General features: G+C 38.1%; 1 protein-coding gene across 17 annotated transcripts in view; it reads left to right on the plus strand.

Moving 5' to 3' along the window:
* Positions 1-25,541, plus strand: part of adgrb3 (adhesion G protein-coupled receptor B3) — a 136,475-nt gene that overhangs the window by 45,923 nt on the left and 65,011 nt on the right. For 8 of the 17 annotated variants that reach the window (XM_033612968.2, XM_033612971.2, XM_033612974.2 and 5 more), the window contains exons 3-8: positions 8,240-8,350; positions 10,773-10,934; positions 17,706-17,870; positions 18,652-18,816; positions 22,067-22,231; positions 22,800-22,901. In XM_033612968.2, coding sequence (XP_033468859.1) covers positions 8,240-8,350; positions 10,773-10,934; positions 17,706-17,870; positions 18,652-18,816; positions 22,067-22,231; positions 22,800-22,901 — 870 coding nt within the window. The remainder of the gene's footprint in view (positions 1-8,239; positions 8,351-10,772; positions 10,935-17,705; positions 17,871-18,651; positions 18,817-22,066; positions 22,232-22,799; positions 22,902-25,541) is intronic. The other 9 variants (XM_078176353.1, XM_078176356.1, XM_078176355.1 and 6 more) reach the window with 4 other exon arrangements.

Genomic DNA, 25,541 nt, shown 5'->3' on the forward strand with positions numbered 1-25,541 from the left:
GCCTACACATCAGTAATACAAAATATATCCTCTCTGCTCACAACATACGGCATTCTGGGAGCTCATCTCACCACACTCACTACATTTTTAGGCGAGTTCACGAGACTCTTCAATGAGGTGCAGTGGCAGTTGCACAGAATTCTAATTTGGCTTCAATCTAAGTCATTAGGAGAGTCAACAGGAAGCAAACAGATGGCAGAAGGAATATGATGGATAATTGTACGTCTCAGAGGACAATTCGTAATTTGTATCTGATTCCGTGCAACCCCCTCATTTTCTTAATGAAGGACTAATTGAGTTTTTTAGATTGGCTCAAGCATATGGTCCCAGCAAGAGTGAAGGGTTTGTATAATGGCTGTAAGGAGAGACATTGAGGACATTTGAGTAGATTTATAACACTGTTTCTGAATGGAAGTCTGATTTCAAGGTTGGAGCAAGTCCTGGTTTGAATGTGGGAGTTTATTAATGAGCTAAAAAATGATGCATCTTCATTACGTCATAATCATCATCATCATATTTATCATTATTTTTTTGACTTTGAAAAGTAGTCTTTCACACTTTTGTCTAAAATACTGAAACATATTCTGAGAAAACTAAATGTACTGTCATTTTTCTAAAATGTTGGAATAAATAAAAAAGAATAGCAGAATCTGTTCTTTACTTATGAATAAATGTATTTGATGTTTTTTAATGTAATGTCTTTTTTATTGTATTCCACCGTAACACATAATGGCTAATTTTCTTTTTGCTTTCCTCTGGAATACAGTTTTCTTACAATTTTATTTCTCTCTCTATTGCAATATACTTGTTGTTAAATGTAATTGTTATGTTAATTTTCTGTAGCAAAAAATACATAATCAACCAGAAGAGGCTTTGATCATTTTTCTGCATTGATGTTTAGGTTTTATTACCCCCAGGTAACAAGCAACTGAAAGCTGGCACTAATGGTACTAACAAGAAGTTGTAGACACTTAAATTGTAATACATCTGTTTTAGTATGTGGTTACATTTAATTGCTTATGTCTTTTATTACAGTTTGACATCTTTTTATGTGTAAATACATCTCGATTGTAAATTGTGACTTAAACAGAAGTCTAATAAGGGCTGGGCAATGTGGAGAAAATCATATAATCATAATATTTTAGACCTAATACCTTGATATTTATTTTGCAACAACATTATAAGGTTGACTATTGGTGCTTTCATAAAATATTTATACAATGGGATTTTTGCTAAATAATCATCAGTAAAGTGGATATGATGGCTAAGTGGGTAAAGACAAATAATAGACAGCTAGGACAGTCTGGTAGGTTCAGAAAATTACATCAATTTACTGTAATGCAGCTTTTAAAACCAGGAAATGACAACATTTACAATTTTATGATATCCAAAAACTGAGACGGTATCACCTCTCATATCACAGTAGAAATAATATTGATTCATTGCCCAACCCCAAGTCCAATATATCTAAAAATCTACTAAAGCACCTCACAATCCAGATTTATTACTACATTTGACAAAATTTGCCAGCCACGGTGAATCAGCTGATGAAAAATGGATCAAAGACAGGCATGGGATAGTGAGGTATCCCTCTTCGTGGTCTGCGTGTACTGAATGCTTGTCTCTATTTTGGGAACTTACACTCTTCAAAGTGTAGTGGTAATGAAGTGCCTCTCATTAAGAGCTGCATTTGTGACAGACAGTCAGTCAGTCAGTCAGGCAGGCAGGAATGCATGGAGGGCAGGAAGCGGAGAGCCCCTGATAGAAGCTACTCATAGGGGCCTTTGAGTAAAGGCTCATTTCATGCAAGGTTAGACACATCAGTCATTGGACATGGGGCTGGCTTTTACTGCCTTTCAATAAAATTACACATGGAACGTGTCCACACGGTGAAGATGAACCTGGAAATCAAATGTCTTCCATTAGGCTCCGTGCAGCTGGACTGATCACCGCCACTGTGTAAGCTTAAAATTCCCTGCATGCAGTGAATCAAAGCCTCAGTGATGACAAAGGTCATGGACCCAGGGAACTTTCATTCTCTTTGATTGCGTGCTGAGTCTTTATTTGTTTGTAATGTGTACTGCATGTACTTAGTAGTGGGACATTAATTAAATCAAGCGTAAATACAGCTACTAATTAAGCTTGAAAGCATCAATGAGCTGCGATGGGTAAGAAAAACTCTGAACCCACCAAATCAGGCTCACATGAATAGTTTGGCTTGGGCGGGAGAAGACTGTCAAGCACTATCCATGTTTGCACACCTTTGACACCATGATGAAGGCCTGTGTGGGGCACAGCACATTCAGTAACACTGCTGCCTCAAATTCTGAGTCCTGTATTCCCCCTGATATAACCTTCATTTATTGTCACCTGCTGAGGTCACAGCCCAGTGGTGACTAGGTTGTTGCGCCTGCAAAGCCAGTAATTTGAGCAGACATTTTGTTACATTTTGGCCAAAGGAGTCCATTGTTTTGGCTGTTTTCTGTGTCTGCATGCAGTGCTGGCTTTGCAAACAGATGCACCCCTGGAGATCGGCTTCCAAAGCTGATTGAAACAAAAGAGTTATTTTCCTTTCCTTTTTAGAGCAGCCAGACATATCTCACGATAAGATCAACTTGCAAAGCAGCTCTGACTCACTGAGACTGGCCACAGAATCACTTCAGTTTCTCAAAGTTGAGAGGGCTTTTTTTGGCTTCAAATAGCCTAATCTCATCCCTCACCTCTTTTATTACTCACCTGATTTGTTGATAATCCCTGACAAGCAGGCAAAATGGCTGCCATTATAAACTGATGGCACAGCATGGTGGCAGCAAGCGGTTTTTGCTTGCACCCTTTAAAAGATCTATTTTTGCACTTACTGGAAGTAATTGCAGGTTTGAGGTTTCACAGCGTTACTGAATGGTGTACTAATTCTGCTTCTTCCTTTAGCGAATTAGGAGCTTTTAAAAATGCAAAACGTGAGAAACAGAAAAACAGTGTATGCATTAATTTGTCTGTGCTTGTGGGTGAATGTGTGTGTGCATTAGGTAACTGAGATTTTCTTTACATATATATGAAAAGTTCCCAAAATATAAGGTCTATATTCAAGTCAGAATCATATGTCATTGCATCATAAGATCTTTGCTACAAAAGGTTTAACCTGCTTGAATGTCTAAGCTGTCAGCACACGCTAATGTTAACAATCGCAGAGAGACATGTAGCAGAGACTGACAAGGAGTCATTCTGGTTCATGTGTACCTATAGTGAGTCAAAAAAAAAATCATCAGTGAATCTGCTGACAATTATACTTCAGAGAAATTACTCTATAATATTCTCAGGGAGACAGTTAAGTGATTTCCTGATGCTACAAAATACTTATTGTTTCATGGAGTTAATCTACAGGGAAATATATTGCACAGAGGAAATAATGTAGGTGGTAACAGTCCAACAATCCATTGTTTGGATATGAGTCTATGAAAAGGGAGGTTAAGAAAATATCAAGGATAAGTATATATTTGGTCAGGAGTCCCACGTCTCCATGTACACTGTGTCTATATAGAAACGATTTTATTCCACTATGACAGATATGATGTTAATGATAGCCTGTAGCCTCACTTTGTTTAGTCAATACAGCACACTGTAAATTGACAGCATTCCCATTACAGTATCTGCTACATAGCATATGTATCTGCTTTCTGCAAATGTTTAATGTTCCCTCAGTTATTTCTAATTGCGTGCATTTACTATAATCGACAATATACTGGAGATAAACTAATTTAGATCTACTTGTAAGACATATTTGTCAAACCCTTCTTCCTGTCTGGTCCATTTGGTCCAGAGTGTTGGAGATTATTTCGACTTTTAGTGCTTGCTGAAATGAGCTGCATGGCTTTGACCTTGAGTTAAAATGTGTTGCCTGTTGTGGAAGGAAAAGTGGCTACTGCTAATCTGTCTGCCAAGGTCATCAAAGTAATTCAGCACCCTATTTTAGGCAAATGTCTTTAATCTTCCACAAATATGTCAAGTGTTTCAGAGAGGCAATGTCGCTACGCCTTGGTTTTCTCAATCCTGCTAGATTTAATGGTCACCGTAAGACCTGTAGGAATGTAATTTTTTTAATTCTCGTGCGTTATCGGTGATGCATGCCATCAGTGTTATGTGCATGCAAAGTAAAGTGAATGAATCTGTCATCGCACAAAAGGAAAGAAAGCAAACAGTGATGGATTTCTCTGAATGGCATTGTCTCTCCTTTGTTGTTGAAGCATGATGCTTGATGGATACCAACAATAAATATTCTTTTTAGTCTCGAGTGAAGGAGGGACACCTCATAAATCTTAAACTTAATTTTCCTAAAAACACACAGTGAAAAAGTTCTGAATACTGGTCAAAACATGACGATGATGCTGTCTCGAACAGAGGAAATGTTTGAAAAGTAATGACACGCTAAATGCATCATCTGCGCTCTCTGCCTTGTAATACAGTGAAGACACATTGTTTTGGGCTGCTTTGACAAATGACAAACAGCCTGCCCCTCCAGTTATTAAAATTCTGTTTTGTCTCTGATGTTTACGGTTATATAGCCATGGGCTTGAATGCAATCCTAGTAGTTCAATTAAACCGTTGTGCTTATTTCTCAGTACTTTTCTGGTGTCATGTCTCGACATCCTGCTCTTTTCTATTCTACCTCAGGCTCTCTGAAATGCAATGTTTGGATTAACATCTTGGCTTTGTGGCATCAAAAGAGACCCCAGTCTCATACAGTTAAAACTGAGACTACTTCTGCACTAAATTAACCAGTTCTCACTTGTGTACCAACAGGTTGAGTTTTTTTTCTTTCTAAATGCCTCCTGTCCAGACTGATATAGATATAATTACTCAAGCGTCAGTGATGAAACTACAAATCCGTGATGATGAAAAAGCTCTATTTAAAAATGCGTGAAGTTTGATTCATTCAGTGTGTGCTCTCCAATGAGTACACACAGTAAGTCTCATACTGACATCAGGCCTAATGATATTTTTATAATCTCTTTCATGTTGCAATGCTTCTGTTGTATTGTTCATCATGGGCTGCTGAGAGCTAGATTAGATTAGGTGTGACTGACTGTAGGGCTAATATTCCTGTTTATTAGGCTGAGCTGATCAATGGCAAATCATTTTCAAAGGCATGATGGAGTTACTATCAATGATATGTGAAGTCGGCCATGTTGATTAGTATTTAAAAAGGACAACAGCCACCGGCTAAATATATGTCCTCCCATGATATGGGAATTTATGTTGCTTCTAAATGTAAATAATAGTACGGCAACCCCTTTTAACATTTTATCAGTAGCGGTAATAGTAATTGTCGATATCAACAATTGCTTTTTGACTAGTTAAAATTCCAAGTCACCGTGATGTAATTCTAGCAATTCTAATTTAAGATATCTACAATTAATTTCCCACCAGTCAAAATGTTGATTCTTGATAACAACAATTAATTTTCTACTGGTGGAAATGTTCTTTGTAGATATCTGTAACTTAATTAAAACTAAGAAAACTTTTGACGTTGACTTCTATTCAAATTTTATTACAGATAACTCTAATTCAATTTTGATGTGTTGTGGTTCCAAGCTGACATATCCTGCTCTTGTTGCAATTCTTATTTAAAATATCAACAATTAGGTTCTCACTAGTCAAAATGTCCTTTGTAGATTTCTGTAATTTAATTACAGCAAGTCATTTTTTTTTACCATTGACTTCTATGCAAACTCAATTACAGGTATCTTTAACTCAATTTTGAAGGGTTATCGTTCCAAGTTGACATATCCATAACATAATCTTGACAAGCTGCAATTTGTATTTGAAATACCTACAATTAGTATCTCACTAGTCAAAATATTAATTCTTGATATCATCATTTAATGTCTCACTAGTGAAAATGTTCATTGTAGATTTCTGTAACCTTATTACTAGCACTTTTTTGTTTTACCATTGACTTCTATTCAAACTCAATTTAAGATATTTGTAATTCAATTTTGACATGTTACAATTCCAAGTCAATATATTCATAGTGTAATAATGAGTAGCTGAAACATGCCGAAATGACATTCTGACATGTTGAAATGTCTTTTCCACTTGTGAAAACAAAATTGCTGCTAGTCAGCCTTATTGATAAAATGTTAAAGCGGTTGCCATAAATACAGAGCTGGGCAGGAATTGCCTTTTTTCAATATACACTATAGTAATATTCACAATTTTAAACGTTGTTGACTTTTTGCACTTGATACCGCTGTTGCTATGTTACTGAATACAGGACAGTATGGTGTCTATCATCATTTGAACATAATTTCAACTCTTTTTTCCCCATTTTAACATTGAATTTTACTGAGAAGTCAAAGCATTAAAAAATAAGCCCAGTAATTTTAAATGTATTGTCTATATCCATCATGTCCCACTGAGCCAAATGGCATGAAAGTGCTACAGTCTCATAGCTTTTAGTGTTTCACTTGTATAAATTCATTAAAAAGCAGTGCACTCTGCTTTTTGTATGACTTCCTGCATAGTCCCAGACATTCAGGCTGACTAAATCAGACAGCCCTTTTATTCTGTTAAATGGGGAATTGGTTCATGATACAAAGACGCCACAGGGTAGAGCCCGAAACACAGTAAAGAGGTAATATGTCAAAGTATCTACAGTAGTTAGCCTTGCATGACTGGACGTTAGATCAACTGCCCGCTGTTTGTCCACCCATCAGTGTACCTGCACTTTTTTTTTGTGTCCGGCACAGGGTTCGTACTGTGCTTTCTGCTTAATTTGACAAAACAGATGTGGACGCGATCAAATCAGACTGAAAGACCTTTGAACGTGCTTCTGAAGCTCGTTACTTTGTGCAGTCATGGTTCTGAAGATCCCAATCAGCATCAAAAGGCTGCGATGTTTGTTTCTACCTGGCGGCTCTCTCTCCTTTCATTATACCCTCGTAATATCCTAATTTTTTATGCAAACACAAACACCGTTTTCCTGCTATACTGGGAAGGGATGCTGTTTGAATGTAGCTGAAAACCCAGAGTCTTTTTTTTTTTTTTGGTCTTGATTTATTTATTTATTTTTCTTAATCCAATCATGGAACATGTTTGTTGATATAATTTGGTTAATGCCAACAGTCTGATGCGCGGATCAGACAAATGTCTTTTTTGTAGTCAAGTGATTTACCGTATAATTAGTCCTAAAAATTTCAGCTCTCAGTGGATCATGATCAGATGAGATGACAGGTCTCCCCCTCCTAAGCCTCACTGTGAGGGAGGTCAGTCTTTGACGGCTTACAGTCTGCTGTAGGGAACACAGGAAACTGAGGCTACAAACTAGATTAGAAGTGATGATTAAAACACCCTCCCTATCAATGGCTGATGCATTGTATTGTCTAATGTACTAACATAAGCTATGTGTGAATTTGTTGTTGATGCATCACCTGCATTGCCTATTTGCAAATGATATAATCACCTCATTAGGACCACACTGCCAAAAGTAATGTTTTTGATTAAAATAAGAATTCAGAAACAATTTGCATCAGCTTTTTTAGGTAAGTGGAATGTAAACATTTCACAGTGTGTTGGATTTACTTAAAATAGCAGATGCAAATTCTTAACTACATGCAGTACCGCAAGCATCACTTTTCTCAGTGTGGCGTCAGAACATTGTGCTCATTGTCTCTTTGTCCCTTTATGGGAAACAAAGAGGGCATGCATTGTACTGAATACAGCTCAGAATACATTTGTCCAATTTAACAAAAAAGGCTCACAATATTTTGGACTGGGTAAACCCAAAAGAAATCCTGCAAACTGTTGAGGAAACTGTGGATCAATAGCATGTTATGTCCATGACCCCCTCCTCTGTGGCTTTCTGATGGCTTACACATTTTTACTTTCATTTTGTTTTGTTTTCTTTTCCGGGTGTGCAGGAGGGTGGGGAGGGAGGGAGCTGGTCTGATTGAAGTGCTAGAGTCTTAGAAAAAACAGATGTGAGTTTATTTGCATGTTTGCTATGTGTCTACGCTGTGCTTTCAAGCTCAATTAATACTTCCAACTCACCCTTATAAATTCGTTGCATTGTTCTATGCCCTAGTGTAAAGGACAAATTAAATACAAACTTGTGTGGTCTTTGTTTCTAGCCATGTACTGCAGTTGCTTCGAACATCCTGAAAAACAGTATGTAATAAGCTTTTGTTCTCAGAAAATCATGTTTAAGCCTAGCTTTCATATGAACCTCTATTTTGTCCCATAGAATATGGAATGATCGGAGAGCATACAGTAAAAAGTCAGCGGCCAAGATCAGTTCATGACACAAAGGCCCTGCAGGAGCAAGCTGAGTCTGCTAAATTTATGGCACAAACTGGTAATACCGTAGTTATGTTTCTTTACTTTATTTTGTTAACTAAACTTAATTTCATCATGCATGCTCTCTCTTGTACTGCACCTTTTAAGTGGAAATGTTTTGCATTATTATTTTTTCCAACTCATTCTCTATTGCTACATATGAAGTAGGAAGATAAATTTCCCATTTCTCTACGAGTATTTACTTTGAATATAGAACGTAATTGGGTTTTGTGGGTCTGTTTGTTTTATTGTCACATAGCGAGTTGGCAAGTGGATTACTCATACAGTATATTCATAGAACATTAATTAAACAGCAGTTTAAAAACTAAGGCCCTGATGTAGTTAATCATTTCCTCCAAGGCATGATAAATTAAATGTCATTCGATGAAAAACCCACCCCTTCAGCCAAATATGAAACACATACTTGGCAAAAGTTGAACTGATAGATGCTGCCCTTAGAGATAAAGTGAGGCTATGTTGCTTAATCAAGTGTAGCATCCAATAAATTAAAAACTGAAATCATCTAAATTCATAATGACTGTTACAACCTACCACTTTAGCATTTTTAATAAAATCAGAAAGTGCTGAAATAAGTGACAGCAACATTAAAGCAAAACCTCAATTTTGCTTTCATTATTTAGTTGTTGTTTAGTTGTTGTTTTTTATTTCTAGTGGGTGGGTTTAGATTTAGCTTTTTTATCTTTATTTTGATTTTTGGGAAATGTTTTGATTTTTTCCATGTGTTATTCCATTTAAATTGCTGTCATCGTTTAAAAACTCCTCTCATTACCATTTTGATTTGAGACACACCATACACATATACCGGTACTAACATACACTCATTAACACCTCTCCATTTTACACACGCCGTAGGTATGTTGTTTCCCTGTCGAGTCGCATCGCTGTGCTTTTCTGTTTCTCATTCTCACACAATTTACTCTCCCTGTACTGCCTCATTTAACAAATTGATCCACCTTTCAGTCTATTTTATGATCTGCAAAATTAAGGGCAGGGTTTAGATCCCTATTTGGCTGAATCTATGTGTCCTTGATACTACATGCTGAGAAACTACTCTAAAGCATATTGTGCTTAAAATTACCAAACGATTTGATGACTTCCAATGACATAAATGTATTCAGAGCTGCAATTGAAACAGTTCCTCTTTGTATTAAATTATTTCTCTAATGCGCAAAGCCTCAAAGAAAATGAATACTTCACCTGAGGGTTTAACATAATCAAACATCAATTATTCGGTGACTACTCTGATGCAGGGATTTGACTGTCAATTCACTTGTCACCAAATAATTTTTTTCTTCATTTAGGCTACCATGGCTTTGGAAACCACCCCACTGCCTCATCATAATATACGGCTTTATTTAGCATTTCATGGCTTTTTGATATTTAACCCTTTTGGACAATGAAGATTGAAAGGCTCAATGCTGTTTCTTCCTATTAATCTTTTTTTAATGTAACTCAAGAGAGATCTTGAGATGAATGTAACAACTGCGATCCTTATCTTTTACTAATCTGCTACCAAACGCTATTCATGATTATTTGAGTGCATGCAGAGTTAAACTACTTCAAAGTCTGCTTGCAAAGACCTTCATTTAGTGGCTAAAATATTACCTTCCTTCTGGGCACTCAACAGTTGAGTCCGCTTTGAGCCATGTTTACACACATGAAAAACGGCTGTGATCTGCTGGATAAAATCAGCTAACTTTCTCATTTCCTCCACCCCTTGGAGTTAACAGGTTAAGATGGATTTGAAAATTATTTGAAACCATCGTCTAAAACACAGACTTTGCTCCGCTGTTGTCAAGGAAACTAGATAGTTTGCTGCAGTGCAAGGGAATCCATATCTCAGACCTCTTTTCTGAACTAACACCCATTAAATTCCATTTTATTTTCTCAGATGTCGTCTTTCTTGCATGCCACCATGTTCTTATGAATTTTTTTTGTTTGTTTATGGTCTCACTTTGTTTAAGCATATTATTGGGTTTCATTGAAATGCATGACTTATTTTTTAAGGATGAAGTGAAACAGTTAGATGTAACCCTAATGTCTACTGTTCATTTTTTTTTACAATCATAGCTGTGCCTTCACTGTGATCTTTGCATAAATGCACATATTAATTTGTTGTAAAAAGGCTGATTAATTTACACTACAAAGCCCATTGTTAATGCCATTGCTTCCTATGATTGTGCTGCATACCAATAAAAACACTACTAGAAGAATTAAGCTGCCAACTCAGCATTTATCAAAGATCACATAAAGGTAGTATAGAGTGTACAATAGTATAAAGACACATCACCCCAAATTGACTCATGTTGGCCCCTCCCCATTTGACTCAACCCTGCCCACCTTGCCCCACCCCGCCCCGTAAGCCCTGCCCCAAGGACCATATTGCTGCATTTAACTAGTGTCACCCTTCTCCCACACAGGTGAATCAGGTGCAGAGGAGTGGTCCCAGTGGAGCTCATGCTCTGTAACATGCGGTCAAGGGTCGCAGGTGCGAACAAGAACATGTGTCTCACCATACGGAACACACTGCAGCGGCCCTTTAAGAGAATCAAGGGTTTGCAATAACACTGCCCCTTGTCCAGGTAGTGTTAGCCGCAGATTCTTGACTATTAATGTTTTGCTCATTTTGTTGTTTATAGGAGGAAATGTGTTGTTGTGTTTTAACAAACGTTTCAATGTGTCTATATAAGAATGTATTATTACTGCAGTATTCTATAATTGATCTAATGCTTTCTTTCTTTGATGTTATTTTGTGAATGTGTTTCTTTTCTCATTATCACTTTTGTGTTTCCCATTTCATATAACTGTAAGGCAATTCATCAGCATTGAATTGGTTTAATGACATGTGGTTCTGCATGGAGCTTGGGGAGCAGTAGATACTGATATGTTGTCAGCTTCATTTCCTTGAAGGTCAGCCATGCATTTTAAAATAGCTTGGCAGCGTTTCTTCAAACACGCTGTAAGGCATTTTTTCCTCAACCCATGATGGCAGGGCAGATGAGTCACTGGCAGTCAGGTATCAGCATCAGATGCTTTTCTGACTGGTGATTGCGGCGCGCTAATGTTTGTCTGGATACGTCTGGTAGGACAGCGTGTCGTTCTAAACAAGTCACCATTATGCAGTTTTTGGGATTGTTTACACAGACAAATATGTTGATTTAGTAATGAGATTCTGAACTCATGTTTAGTCAAGATATTTGATGGCGCTGTTAAGGGTAGTGCTTCTGAGTCTGCATCGCAAACTCTTAGGTAATTATGGCTGATAAAAAAATACTGCAAGCTGCATCCTCTGACATTCTGATCTATGATGTGCTGTATTTCATTTTTAGATGTGGCATGTGTAAGTGGGAAGTTGGCAGTTTTCAAAAGGGTCACTCTCTTATCTATGCGTGGACATTAAGAGCTAGAAAGAGAATGAGTCATTTCAAAAGAACAGTTGCCTAAATACCAGTCTTGGTGTGACTCCTCTATGGCTATTAATATTTAGCTCAGACAGCATTAAAGTTTCCATTTCTCAAAAGCTACACAGCCCAATTCCAGGTATATGCATTCATTTGCATGGAGAATAATTATTAATTTAGAAGCAGAACTTACAGACTTGCCCATGTGAATTCATTATAGTCCTCCTTGATTTATCTCAAGACCTGCAGACTTTAGGCGTTTGCTCATGGCTAATTGTGGATCCAGAACTTTCCTTCACATGATAAATCAGAAACACTTATCACCAAATAACTGGGCCATAAAACTCTGGGTCAACTCTAAAGCAATTCTGACTTTATACACAAGAGTAATGCTGTGCTAGAACGTTTCATTTTTAAAGAAAATAAAATAGGGAGAGTCTTTTTAATTCTTAAAATGTCACTACTTTTAATTTATTGTATTGTTTCATGTTTTTTTTTAAAGTAGAAGATATCAAATGTGCTGTAGCCCTGCAGTGTTGTTAAATTTCATTACTTGTAATATCTGAAAAATAATGTTTTTGTTTCTTCAGTTATATTAAAAACCTAGCTCTGGGATCACAAAATTTGTTTTTCCAAGTCATCCTCCAAAATGCAGCTGATGTAGCACTAACTTTACTTAGTTACAGTAGCAAACTGGTACAAAAAAAATCATACCTGGCATGATGCCACATGAAACATAGAGTCTATATCTAATATTCCGAAAGGCAGACAGATCGATTCACTCACTTCAAACTGTGAGCAGTATGCCAAGATGGACGGATGCCTCCAAAGTAGAGTAAGCTTAAATTAAAGACACGTCACTTCCAGTCTAAAAGGAGCCTTACCTTAAGTCACCACTGAAAACATCAACATCATCGATGAACAATGGTTCAGGTGCTGCGGGCTGACATCAAGCACGTTGTTAGAAATTCCGGGCCTCCACACATGTTGCAGTGCCACTCATCCAACACAATGCATCTGCCAAAATACAATAACACTTCAGCTTTATGAAATATTAGGCTACTTACCTGAGTCGTCCCCTTTTCAACCCAACCAACAGCACCCGTGGCTATTTATTTAGTTTTCTTTTTTTTTTCTTTTTAAATGTGATGTGGTTATTCTGCAGAAAGAGAGCAGTCCAGTCATATCTGACATTTCTACAGTACAGGATTTACATCCAGTGCCAACGTTCAGAGCCAATGCAGAATTAGTTTTATACTGTAGCACAGAATACAGCATGAGGAGGTCAGTATCAGCATTCAGTATTATATAACTAATTTATCAACCCAACACTCCCTGTCCTCATTAAAACACTGCACACTTAAACAGCAAGATCTGGAGTAAAACAGATATGGCAAGCATGTTTATGATTTAATTCCCTTCTGTCATGGGTGCTTAACTTTCAGATATCGTCGCCTGGGTTTCTTTTATTTGAGTTAATATGAATTTTTTCTTGGAACACAAATTAGATAGATATTTTTATTTATTTATTTATTTGGATCCCACCTCAACGGTTGCTAATCTTCCTGGGGTCCACCACAAAAATCATTACAAACACTAATATAAAACATGTCAGTTATACAGACACTGACAGACACTTTGTCAGTCTAGACAAAGTTATAAATTAAAACAGACTAATCAAAGTGAAATATAATCGATAGATAGATAGATAGATAGATAGATAGATAGCAGGGGTGGGAATCACCAGGGTCCCTACAATACGATATTATCACGATACTTTAGTCACAATGCAATATTATCATGATTTTAAATGTTTTGTGATATGCTGATAACATATAGTACAATTTATTGCGATTCATTTCCTTTTTACCGCTGTTATTATGTCCCTAAAGGAAAATAATTTCAGCATGTTTTTCCCAAGATAAGGTTTTAAAGATAAAGTTTATCACGCAAATCATTTTTATTGAAGCAAAATATTTGTTTCTAGTGGGCTGGAAAAGCAATTTATTTTATTATTCTAGTAGACCACCAAAAGTTTCGTCTGCATTTGCAATATTAATAGGTTATATAATTAAAAAAATACACTTTGCATCCCTAAATCTATACAATTTTGCAATTTTAATGTGAAAGTGATAAGCTGCCAGGGTGAGGCGCTAGCCTATTTTATGTTAAAATAAACAACCAAGAAAGTCCTGTTTGTTTTGCTTTGTTTTGTTTGTTTACCACTGCAGGTAAGTTTTATCACTTCCTGCCATTAAAAAACTGTCAAAAACAAACCCCAGAAGAGGCTTACCTGTGGTCATGACTGGCGTGCTCTCTCCTGTCAGTAACCACGGCGAGCTCAGCCTCAGCTCATTTAAAGTGACGTAAACAATGCGCCACCTGACCGAGCATGCGCAGTTACGTCTGTCCGCTACTACAGGAAGCGGAAGAAGCCTCGTATTCCTTTCAAAATAAACTAAGCTAGCTGTGCTAATTGCTGTGAAATTTTACTATGTCATACAGGTAAAAAGGTATTTTATAATATTTGTATTCATTCTTTTATAGTAGTATATGTCTGTGGCACGGAGGAAGTACCAACTTTGGCAGTTGTGGTTGTAGTTTTGACACGTAGTTGTTGACAGTAAATAACATTACATAGAAAAACGTCAGCCGTATTCTTCAAGCTTTACATTATGTTAGAACTTAAAATTGCACATGAACATGCAAGGACAATAGAATTTTGGTTTAGAAAAATATTGCCTGTACTGCACTGAGATATTTTTCGCTTCAAATTAATAAGAGTTTCTATTTTAGTTGTACTAAACCTAAGCTAACCTGGTTGGTATGCAGAATGTGGTGTGTCTTCTTGCATAAAAGGAAAAAAAGGGCAATTATCAGAGTATCAGTGGCTTTTGTGGAAACAAATCATAGGTAACTTGAATTCAGTTGCCTACAAAAACATTCATCAGCAGAAATCAGTGGGAGGCTCAGTCTATAAAATATTACATTTTGCTAATTTGATTCCTAATTTAATTTAATTTAAGAAAAAGAAAAAATTCTCTTTTAGTGCGAGAAGACTTTGGCACACAGCAAAACTCACAACCATGCCAGACACATACCATTAATAATAAGTGCAAACCAAAATGAACAGTTGAAAAAAAAAAGAAAGACTGGGAGAAGTTCTGTCTTTTATTATTAAGCAATTAAGAAACAATAATGATAAAACACATCTGATGACTTGACTTGACTGTTAGGGAATATTCAAATGTATTTATTGAAAAATTTATTGCAGAAGAAGAAAAAGAGCAACAGAAAGAGATTGTGATTTCACTACGTCATTTTCAGTGTAATTAGGTCTGTTTACTGGAGAAACTCTGTGAACCTCTCTGAACCCAGCTCAGTTACTATATGTCAGACGCAACCTTACCGCAAAAGCATTTCTAAGTGTCATCGATCCTTTGTTTGCATCAGGGCTAAGTGCAGTGTTATGCACAACAGCCCTGAACTGCAGCTTTATGATTAGCAAGGATTTGATTGCATTTTTAGTGGAAACTAGCTCAACAATAGGGATGTGGGGAAAAAAGGTACAACAGTTTGCAACAAAATAATAAATACTGTGCGGTGAATACAGTCAGGCACAAGAGAAAGGCCAGCAAGTTAGAAAGGTAATACCTCACTGGAATGATATGAATAAAATGAACTAAATCCCAGTTTACCACAAATTAATGAACACATTCTTGGCGAATGCACTTGCTTTGTCCACCATCTTGTGCTGGTCCAAGAATTTCACCTCTAACAGCACAGTACGACTGCTCATGGCCATCCCTGTAAATCATGGCCGCAGTTCAGAGAAAAACACATACAAAGAAGCGGAATCCTATTCCATCACTGCTACAGTAGCTTTGGTGACTGCCCGCTTTGAACTCAGAATTTTCAAAGTAAACGCTTCGGCCACCACGGGACACTTAGCTGAGAGCATCAAAGCGGCGCCTAGAGACAGGGGCTGGGACAGACGGTAGCTCCGCCTCATGGCGAACCAGCTTGATCCCAAGATCCAACTGCTACAACTGATCCTGAGATCCAACTTTTATACTGCAGGAACTTAAAGCCACTGCACAAGCTGTAGACATTGACCCCTCTGAAGAGGAACCATCAGTTCCCTGTGGACAAAGCCCATTTGCAATCAGCGGATAATAAAAAAAAAAACACCCGATATGTTGTGTGCACTGCCAGTTTCCATTAATCAGTGGTTTAATTAGAATTGATTAATTTCATTAAATATAATTACATTTATTTTGTGACTCACTCTAGTAACCCCAGGATATGTATAGGCACGGTTGCACCCACGTATTCCTACTGCTGTTCCCTGTGCGCCATTGTAGCTGATTAGAAAACAAGGCTTTTGCAGCTATAATAATATAATTTTATAATATATTGTGTGTTATGCATTGCATATATCTTCAGTATACCCATACTTCCAGTGCTAAAAAATAGATCTATATTATTATCTATAGCTTTGCCTTTGCCTCTGCAATTTCCATCCCCTTAAAGTTTATCTTGGAGCCTTCAATTCTGTCAGTAACCGCACTCTATCACTGGGATTAAGAAGCCAGCAGTTTCTTTAGAAACTAATATCAGAGGTTAAACTTTTACAATTTGACTGCGCTCACCATTTGATATCACTGTGTACATTTAGGAACACTGAAACTGCCAAGACAAGACAGGAGGTGTCTTACTTCTGTCTGACTCTCAGATTCCCATATTTCCCTCTCCAAAGTAGAACTGTAAGCCAATAGCAAACATCCTCTGCAGTTCTGTGGAGACTCACCATCTGTCAACCAGAACCCAGTTAAACTTACACGCAATCCAAGATGCAAGGGTAATGATGCCTTTTGCCAGCTATTGTTTGAAGTCAAACAAATTAGAGATTAAAATGTGCACTTTGACAGGGAACACATTTAATGATATTTCGAAGGCATTTATTTTTTAATATGTATTTTAAAAGGTAGATGAAATTAGGAATATGGCCATTTTTCAATAGCATTATGTTTTGGTGATAAATGCTGCTGTGTGGCTCAAAGCAAATTATCCTTTAAATTGAATTTTTCTGAAATTTGTTTTTATCCAAAGATCAAAACATTTAGTGGGAAATCTCACAGTTATGTACTTTACTAATTTAGTTTTTAATATTTTGATTGTAGTGGCAGTATGTCCCAAGTGTCCCAAAATAACCATGTGCCAACATAAGTAGCCTTTGAAATATTTTAGCATTAATTGCTCAGACTCACACATCTGATGAGGAAACACTATATGAAATATATCAGTAAACACTTTTAATAATTGTCCTGTTGGATTTGGGCTGTCTAGCCTGACGTTTAGTCTGAGCGGCCATTTCATTGCCCATTGGAAAATGTGGGCAGCTTCTCAGAGGTCTGGAACCAGGTTACGGGCTGTCTGCTTTGTGTACGACCACGATTAGTATGTTGGTGTAACGACAGATTTGCAGAGCCATTGTCAGCCTACATTAACCTGAGGGCCCACAGCTATTAGATTCCTAGTCAACCAAGAAGACTCAACAAACTGCAACACTGTGCAGACCTGCTGTTCCTCACCCTCACCTTTATGTCAGGATTCCTATTGTTGCTATTGTATGTTGAAAACTGCCATATGAACGATTGACCTAAGAACCATATTCTATATACGGTTACAGCTGTATGAAGAACTGCCAGTGGGCTAGCGTTTATTATTTTTATATTCAATGCACAGAGGTGACTGAAGCTTGTGGCTGAGGCTTTGTGAAGCCCCACACTGTCTGTGTGCTCAGTGTTTCATTATACATTAGTTTTGTTGCTGATTATTTTTGATTGATTTTATTTCATTTATGGCTCAGTGCAGTTTGTTATGGGTTTGTTTGTGCTGTAGCAGAGACAGAGACATTGATTAGGCCTGACGCCTTTTCTGTGCCCGCAGTACACGGTGTATGGGAGGAGTGGTCACCGTGGAGCCTGTGCTCATTCACGTGTGGCCGAGGTCACCGCACTAGGACTAGGATGTGTGCCCCTCCCCAGCATGGAGGCAGGGCCTGTGACGGACCTGAGACCCAGACTAAGCTTTGCAACATAGCCCTATGCCCAGGTATCATCTGTCTGCTCTCCAAATATATTCAGAGTAATATTAACAGTTATTCCTTAAGGCATGGTGATAAGAGGAATATGAAAGGTACATGAGCTTATTTAAGAAGATTAATTAAAGGGAGTAGTAGCAGTTTACCTTACGCAGGCCAATATATAATCATTTATCAATACAGTACTGCAAAGGTGAGTAACAAACTGAATGGAAGCCCGGTTTGTGCTGCATTGAAAGTAAAAGTGCTTACACAATAATGCGGTTTAGGAAACCCTGTTGAGAGTCAATACTGTAATACTGACGTCAAAATCACTTACCCGCAATTGCCTGTGAATGGTAAGCAGATTAGTGATGATGAGTTTTTCCACACAGTAAATGTTAGCTTTGCTCTGGTAACAGACTCAGTGAAAACCACTCAATCCCAGATGCTTTCCCTCTGCCCAGACACAGAAAATGGAAGCTAACAAATAGCTTCTGCAGTTTGTGCCTTTGGCATTTTAATAATCTAAATCTTAATATGAGGACATACTACAAAAAAAAAAAAAAAAAAAAAAAAAAAAAAAAAACACTTTTTATGTTTTACTCTCCTTTTGCCTTTGGCTGTTTTGGGAAATTCTTACCAGCAGTACAGTTCTCCAAAACCTACAAGTAGTCATGTCATATTTTTTTGTCTGTTTTTTGGCTTTCAATCTGAGAGAGAATAGTGATCTGAATATCTCCTCCCATTTCTGTCTGCCCTCTTTTTCCCTTCACATGGGACATGCTTGTTGGGTTGTGGTTGGTGCCTCAGTGGACGGACAGTGGCAGGAGTGGAGCTCTTGGAGCGATTGCTCGGTGACCTGTGCCAATGGCACTCAGCAGAGGACCAGGCAGTGCTCAGCGGCCGCCCATGGGGGATCTGAGTGTCGCGGTCACTGGGCAGAAAGCAGAGAGTGCCATAATCCTGACTGCACAGGTAAAATCCTGAGCCTCTTAATTCTATATCCGCTTTGATGTCTAAATTCGAAATCATGATTTGAAATGGGGGGAAAAGGGACACCGAAAAATGTGCCGTCCCATATTCTCCTCATCACCACTACAGTTGTGAGAACCATAATCAGTGCCATCAACTTTAGATAAAATATGCAGCCTGATTTTACTGAGCTGTGTTTTACTCTTTCTGTTGCGTGCTGGAAAAACCTCTGCAGCAAGAATCAGAGCTGTGTTGTAAGAATCAAGAATAATGTTTAAGACCATGCTCTATCAATTGGATTTGTAAAATCCAGTTAGATATACTGTATGCCTTTCACATAATTCAGGGTTAGCTGTCCAAACTGTCTGTCAACATCATAGATGTATTAGAGGCTCAAAGATGTCAGCTTAGTGGTCTCCATCAGGCTTTGAATTGTCTGATCATATGAAGGGCCTGAGCACTCTCATAATCTCCTGATGCAATTTTCACTGCAGCAGCCTAAAACAGCTGGCTTTTCTTTTTTCTGTATTCCATTGGTATGTGTGTGGCAAAGAGATTCCTCTGAAATTTTAAAATGTTGCGTAACCACTCAACCCTGTGCTCTCTTGGATGGCTAAAATAGTGGCGAGTGCATATGTCAGTGCGTATTTCTAATTTGTGCTTGTAATAATGAAGCAGGCAATGTTGTTGTTTGCCGCACAGTGAGAGGATGCATTATACAATTTATTCATTTAATGAGGCGTACCTATTTAGCAATTCTTATTTGTTTCCAAGGTGAGAGATCAAACATTAGTGAGACAACACAGTCTGAGCCTTCATTTAATAAGTCAGCACAGTGTCCGTGGCTGCTAGAGGTGAGGCCTTGTTTCATAGAACACAAAGAGAGAGTTCATGGTGAAACCAGTTTCACAAACAGTCAAATATATCTATGAGTATGGAGAAAAAAATAGGGAGTGCCGCTCTGGGTCAAGACACTAGGGGTTGGTGATTGTTACAATCAGGTGCTCGTCAAGGATAAGGCGAGTAGTCACATAAGAAAAACAACGACTCATTCTGATTGTAAGTAAAAATCCTTTATTAATATATGGATGACCAAAGCGTCTCCACTTAAAAAGTTTTCATCATGGTATAAAATGCATTGGGGACATTTGTTCAATTTATAACTCATCAAAAGGTCGTGCGATAGGGGTCACATGACATGTCATAATAATATGATAATAATGAAATGTGTTTGATATAGCACCTTTCACAGAAATGAAACGCCTCACAAAATACATTCAAGCAATCAAACAAGTAATTAATCATGCAATAGATAAAAACAAAGGCAATATAACAAATAAAGCAACAAAAAGAAAGTTAAATGGAGCAAATACAGGCCACTGAGGCCCCAAACTGAAAAATACCAGGGGCCATTTTGAAAAGATGAGTCTTCACTTGTTTTTTAAAGAGACCGTGAACCTAATAAAAGAGAGTTCCATAGTGTTGGAGCCACCACTTCAAAGGCACGATCACCTTTTGTGTTGAGAGGGACAACTATTAGGTCCTGTTCTGAAGACCTAAGGACCCTCGTGACAATATATGGATGGAGTTGATCACTAATGTATTCAGGTACCCGACCGTGGACGGCTCTACACATGAGAACAAGTACCTTAAAGTGAATCCTGAACCTGATGGGAAGCCAGTGCAAAGAAAATGGGATAGGGGTTGACCTGTTGGACCTGGTTAACAGCCGAGCAGCTGCGTTCTGGATTATTTGAAGACGATTAAGAGAAGATTTGTTTAGACAAGTAAAAAGAGAATTACAGTAGTCCGGTCGGGAAGACACAGAAGCATAGATAATCATCTCCAGCTCAGGTCGAGACACCACAGACCTGAGCTTTGCAGTGTTTCTTAGCTGAATAAAGCAAGTACAGGTCAGTGATTTACCATGATGATCAAAATGCACCGCTTGATTCCTAAAATTAGACCGTGTAGCTGATGAAAGGGACCCAATAACCTTTGGAGCTATACAATCTGAAGCAATTATCAGGATCTCTGTCTTGTCGGTGTAGAGCCCACTTGAAAACAAAAACAATTTAAAGACAATACAGTGAGAATTATAAAAACATATACTGTGTCTAACTGCAGAAAAAGAGGGTTCACCCACAAATAATAAGATCAAATTGACAATGAAAAGACACAGTGAAATGTAGCGAGAGTTGATATATACTGTGGAAAAAAAGTGCTGATGCTGCTGCTGACAGAAAATAAGAAAAATGTAATTAAATTAAAGGAAAATCTGACAAAAAAAGTATATACAATAGTGTGGATGGACAACAATCTTATAGGTCTACATAGAGGGAATACTTATGGGGGTGACTCACAAAAAGAAAAAAAATTTTTTGATTAATTTAGTGCTGAAATGCAGTCATTCTTTGGAAAAAATAAACAAAACAATAAAGTAAAACTGACTAATAACGACAATAAAGGTCTGTGCAGGTTTTGATTCAACGTCATGGGTTGCGAAATTGAAAGAATTTCTCCAGGACCACTCGCACAATGAGCTCTTTGCAACACATGAGCATGCATCTGTCTGAGGAATCAGCTGCTCTGATGTGGAGCAGAGGCTTCCCTATCTACTGGGATTTGATCAATGTCTTGCGAGTAGTTTTAGCCAACAGGTCACAATGGATTCAGTTTTTTTTTCCCTTTCTCCCGGAAGCAATCCTGACAGAGGTTAGTTGTAGGACACGAAATAGCCCCGCACGTGTGAAGGAAGGGGTAAGCGGAGGTTAAAGTAAGAGTGGAGTGTGTTTCCTGCTCACAGGGTGTTGTATCTTTCTGTTCAGACAAGGGCATGTGATTTACTACATCGCTGAAGGGGAGCATCTGTTTTTTTGTCTAATGCACAATTTAACAGTGTTCATTACAAGGGCATAAAACATGCTGCTGGTTTTGGAAACTTCAGCATAAATGCCTTTTAATATTGGCAAAGTGAGGCGACTCATCACCACTCACAGAGCAGCTTCTTTAGCCATAAAACACACATTCTCCTGATTATTCAAAGTGATCTGGTTCATTTTTGGAATATTATCAAGAAACTGCTTCTAAAATGTGAAAATCTGAATCCATGGGTAGCAAAAGAAATTAATGTAATTAAAAATCAATAAGATAAAAGCTTTAATGGCACACGATAAAAAACTATTATGATAATTTGTTGTTTTTGTGTACCTCTGAGTGTGTCTGTGTCTAACCGAGAGTGATTCTGTTTTAGCGAACGGCCAGTGGAATCCTTGGGGTCCGTGGAGTGGCTGCTCTAAGTCCTGTGATGGCGGATGGCAGAGGCGAGCCCGGGTGTGTCAGGGGGCAGCGGTGACTGGGCAGCAGTGTGATGGCACCGGAGAGGAAGTCAGAAAGTGCAGTGACCAACGCTGTCCAGGTGAGCCAAAGGATAATAAGACTTAAATCTGAATGAAAGTGAGGAGATGGTTATCTCTGCGGAGGGGATGACACATTACATAAGAATAACAGAAGCTGAAGAGGAAATGCAGATAAGCGGATGCAGAGGAGGGATGAGAGAGTATGAATATATTCCAATAAATGAAGTCATTGAAATACTGGTGAGATACTGAGTAATGCAAGTATCATCAAAGCTTATTGTATGACTTTCAAAATCATCTCTTTTTTGAAGGGGACTCTCAAACATAAAGTCTCTTAATGCTTTCATTCTTTGAAGTAAAGAAAGCAGTATTCCATATAAACATTTACATTTATATTACTGCTATGATTATGTGTTGCCCACACACAAAAGTTGTGATTATAGAAGAGAGCACATATTATTATAATCCCTAAATGGCATGCTCATATTTACCAACACTATTCAGCTTTGATCTCCTATATTTCCATACCTCCTTGTATGTAGTGTGAAGAAATTGTTGCATCATATTGGAAATCCTGAAAATCTCTTTGCGTCACCGTAGTAACGCATGTACCACTTTGCTTTTCAGCGCCGTATGAGATTTGTCCTGAGGACTATGCAGTGTCAATGGTGTGGAGACGGACGCCTTCAGGAGAACTGGCCTTTAATAGATGCCCACCCAATGCCACAGGTAAGAACATGAGCAGTGTCTTTCATTTCTTTATTCATCTTTTGTTGTAACCAAGACAGCCTGATTTCTAAATGTTATAGTGTGCGCTGATGAAATGCACAGATTCTTTTGGGCTTGTCTTATGTTATTTTTGCTCATCTTCCTCCTCTCCCATCAAAGGTCTCAAAATAGTGGAATACACTGTGTGATTCATTGACCTAAATTTGACTTATTTCCAGGGAGTGGTATAAATCCCTCTGAATTGCCAACAGGTGCAGCTGTCACTTTAGGGTGGTAGCTACCCTGCAATTTTACACTCACGTTATAGTATCAGTGTTTAATTGACACTGTCCTCCCCCAGAACAACAACACTAAAGGTTGTTAATACAAGCAATTTATTACGACCCATATTTAGTTTTTGTTAGGCTGTGACCTCTAGTGGCTGTAGTAATTATGACAGGAGCAAAGCAGGGAGTAAGGTGACGTAGTATAGAGAGCGACACAGTTCATGTAGGGAGCACGTTTGGGTGGATGGATTGGTCAAACAAACACAGAACTTTGACCTAGGAGGGTGTTGTTTGTGTCCCGTGTGAAACCAAAAGTCTGTGTTGAGTTATTTTAATTTAGGTACATGAGTTAACTTATTACATCATGTGCTTTACATAAGTTAGCTTACGTATGTAACTTAAATTATGTATCATAGGTAGTTATTTGAACCCAAACGGGTATGCATATGAATACACTACGATGTCATAACATATAATGATAGCGATATAAAGACTATGTAACATATATTTCAAGCTAGATATAAATTTAGACACCAATTATTATATCGAAATAGGGTCAAGTTGCGTTGCGCACAGCTCCGCCCCGCTCACTCACTCTCTCACTCACTCACTCACTCACAAGATCTCCAGCAACACTAAGAGGGACACAGAGCTGCTCCTCTGTTTAATCTGACTGTTAATTAGTCTACAGTGCGACATCGGTCTATATGTTGCACATGCTATGCTAAATCAGTCTATGAGATGAATGAAATTATCGCAGTAGCACATGTACAATCCAGTGCTGTGCTGCGTTGCTAGTTTATGTGTGAGGTGGACCATAGCACATCGCTGTTCTTCTTGGTATTTATAGTCAATTGTGTGACATTGAGACAGCGCCTGGATGCAGGCAAGAGATGTGTTTAAAAAATGCAGCGAAAACACAGATCTTTCACATACAAGATGTATGTAACATGGACAGATTGTCTCCCGCTCCTTCCCTCCCTCTGCCTCTCTGTTGATGTCACTGTATGTGCATAAATAAGATTATTAGGTTAGATAAATAAAAATATTTAAATCATTTTTCAGCACTAGATTCATTTGAAAGGCCACAGTTTTTCATTTACATGTTGTGCAGCTGTAGATATTCAAACAGGAAAAATTGGCATTTTTTGTGATAACAGTCTGTTTTTCATAAAAGTGCTTGTGACTTCTCAAATGTTGCTTTGACTTGCAACTGAAAACATGTAGCCCATTTCGTAGAAAATACAGAGATATGTGTCTTGTATCGCTAGTCAGCCTGTAAATACAGAGATATGAGTTTTTGTACATATCACCCAGCCCGGCCTCAAACTTTAGCCTTGTCCATCATCCAACTTTTGCAGTCCATCGTGCAAAAATCAAAGTAAAAATAAAATGAATGCGATTTGGAATGCTGCAGATCTCAACGTTATCACTTAACGTTACCTTGAAGATACAACAAAACGCTTTTCACTGAGCACTTTTGTTATCCGCAATGTATGTAATTTAACTTTTAAGTTATGACTGCATACACTGCAGATTGTTTGTGATAGATTGATTGCAGCTTCTGTCAACTGTCAGTGAGCTGTCACCTGTCTGCAGCTCAGTCGATGTGACGTATCTTGTGTTGCGCAGAGGATTATGGGTCAGAATAATCAGAAAGGCAAAATGCGGTACTTTTGGCATACTGCATTTGACAAACTATGTATTGGGACATACTTAATCCTTCTCTGGCATGCTGAATAGTATGGTAGTATGGGTATTGGAACGCACTGCATGATCTTTTTCTAAACCTAACCAAGCTGCAGCTGTTTCACAATGTTAACCATGTGTTATGTGTTATATTAGAGGCCTATGTGGTCATGTAGGGGTTCAAGGACTTGTTGGTTTAAACACACTTTTACACACACCTACAATTATTTTGCTACATTATGAGAAATAATGCCACATGTCTGTCACCATAGAAAGCAGTCCTTTAGCCTTTTATGTTTTAAGTTCCCTGCCTAATCTTTGCATGGTGTTTAAAACCATCACACCATTATGATAATAAAACTGCATCTCGTGCCAAAATTGTGTTTCTCCATCTCAGGAGAAAGCGCATATCCCTTCATCCCATTTCCACATGCAGTGATGTAACTCATGGCTACACCCGTCAGTACACAGCATGTGCAGTGGATGGGAAAGAAAAAAAAATGGTAGCTGTGATTCTGAGAGTATTGTTGAAGAAAAGCTCACGGAGGTCTGCTTTCAGACATTAAGCAGAAGCTTTCATATGTGCACGGAGGGAAGAGCATTAGAGCAGAGGATGTGAGTTCTCCAACAGGGTGAGACTAACACTCAGCTCTTGAAAGAAGAGGAGAGAAGAGGGGGGTAGGAC

The sequence above is a fragment of the Epinephelus lanceolatus genome, chromosome 17, assembly GCF_041903045.1.
Source record: "Epinephelus lanceolatus isolate andai-2023 chromosome 17, ASM4190304v1, whole genome shotgun sequence".
In the NCBI taxonomy this organism is placed as follows: Eukaryota; Metazoa; Chordata; class Actinopteri; order Perciformes; family Serranidae; genus Epinephelus; species Epinephelus lanceolatus.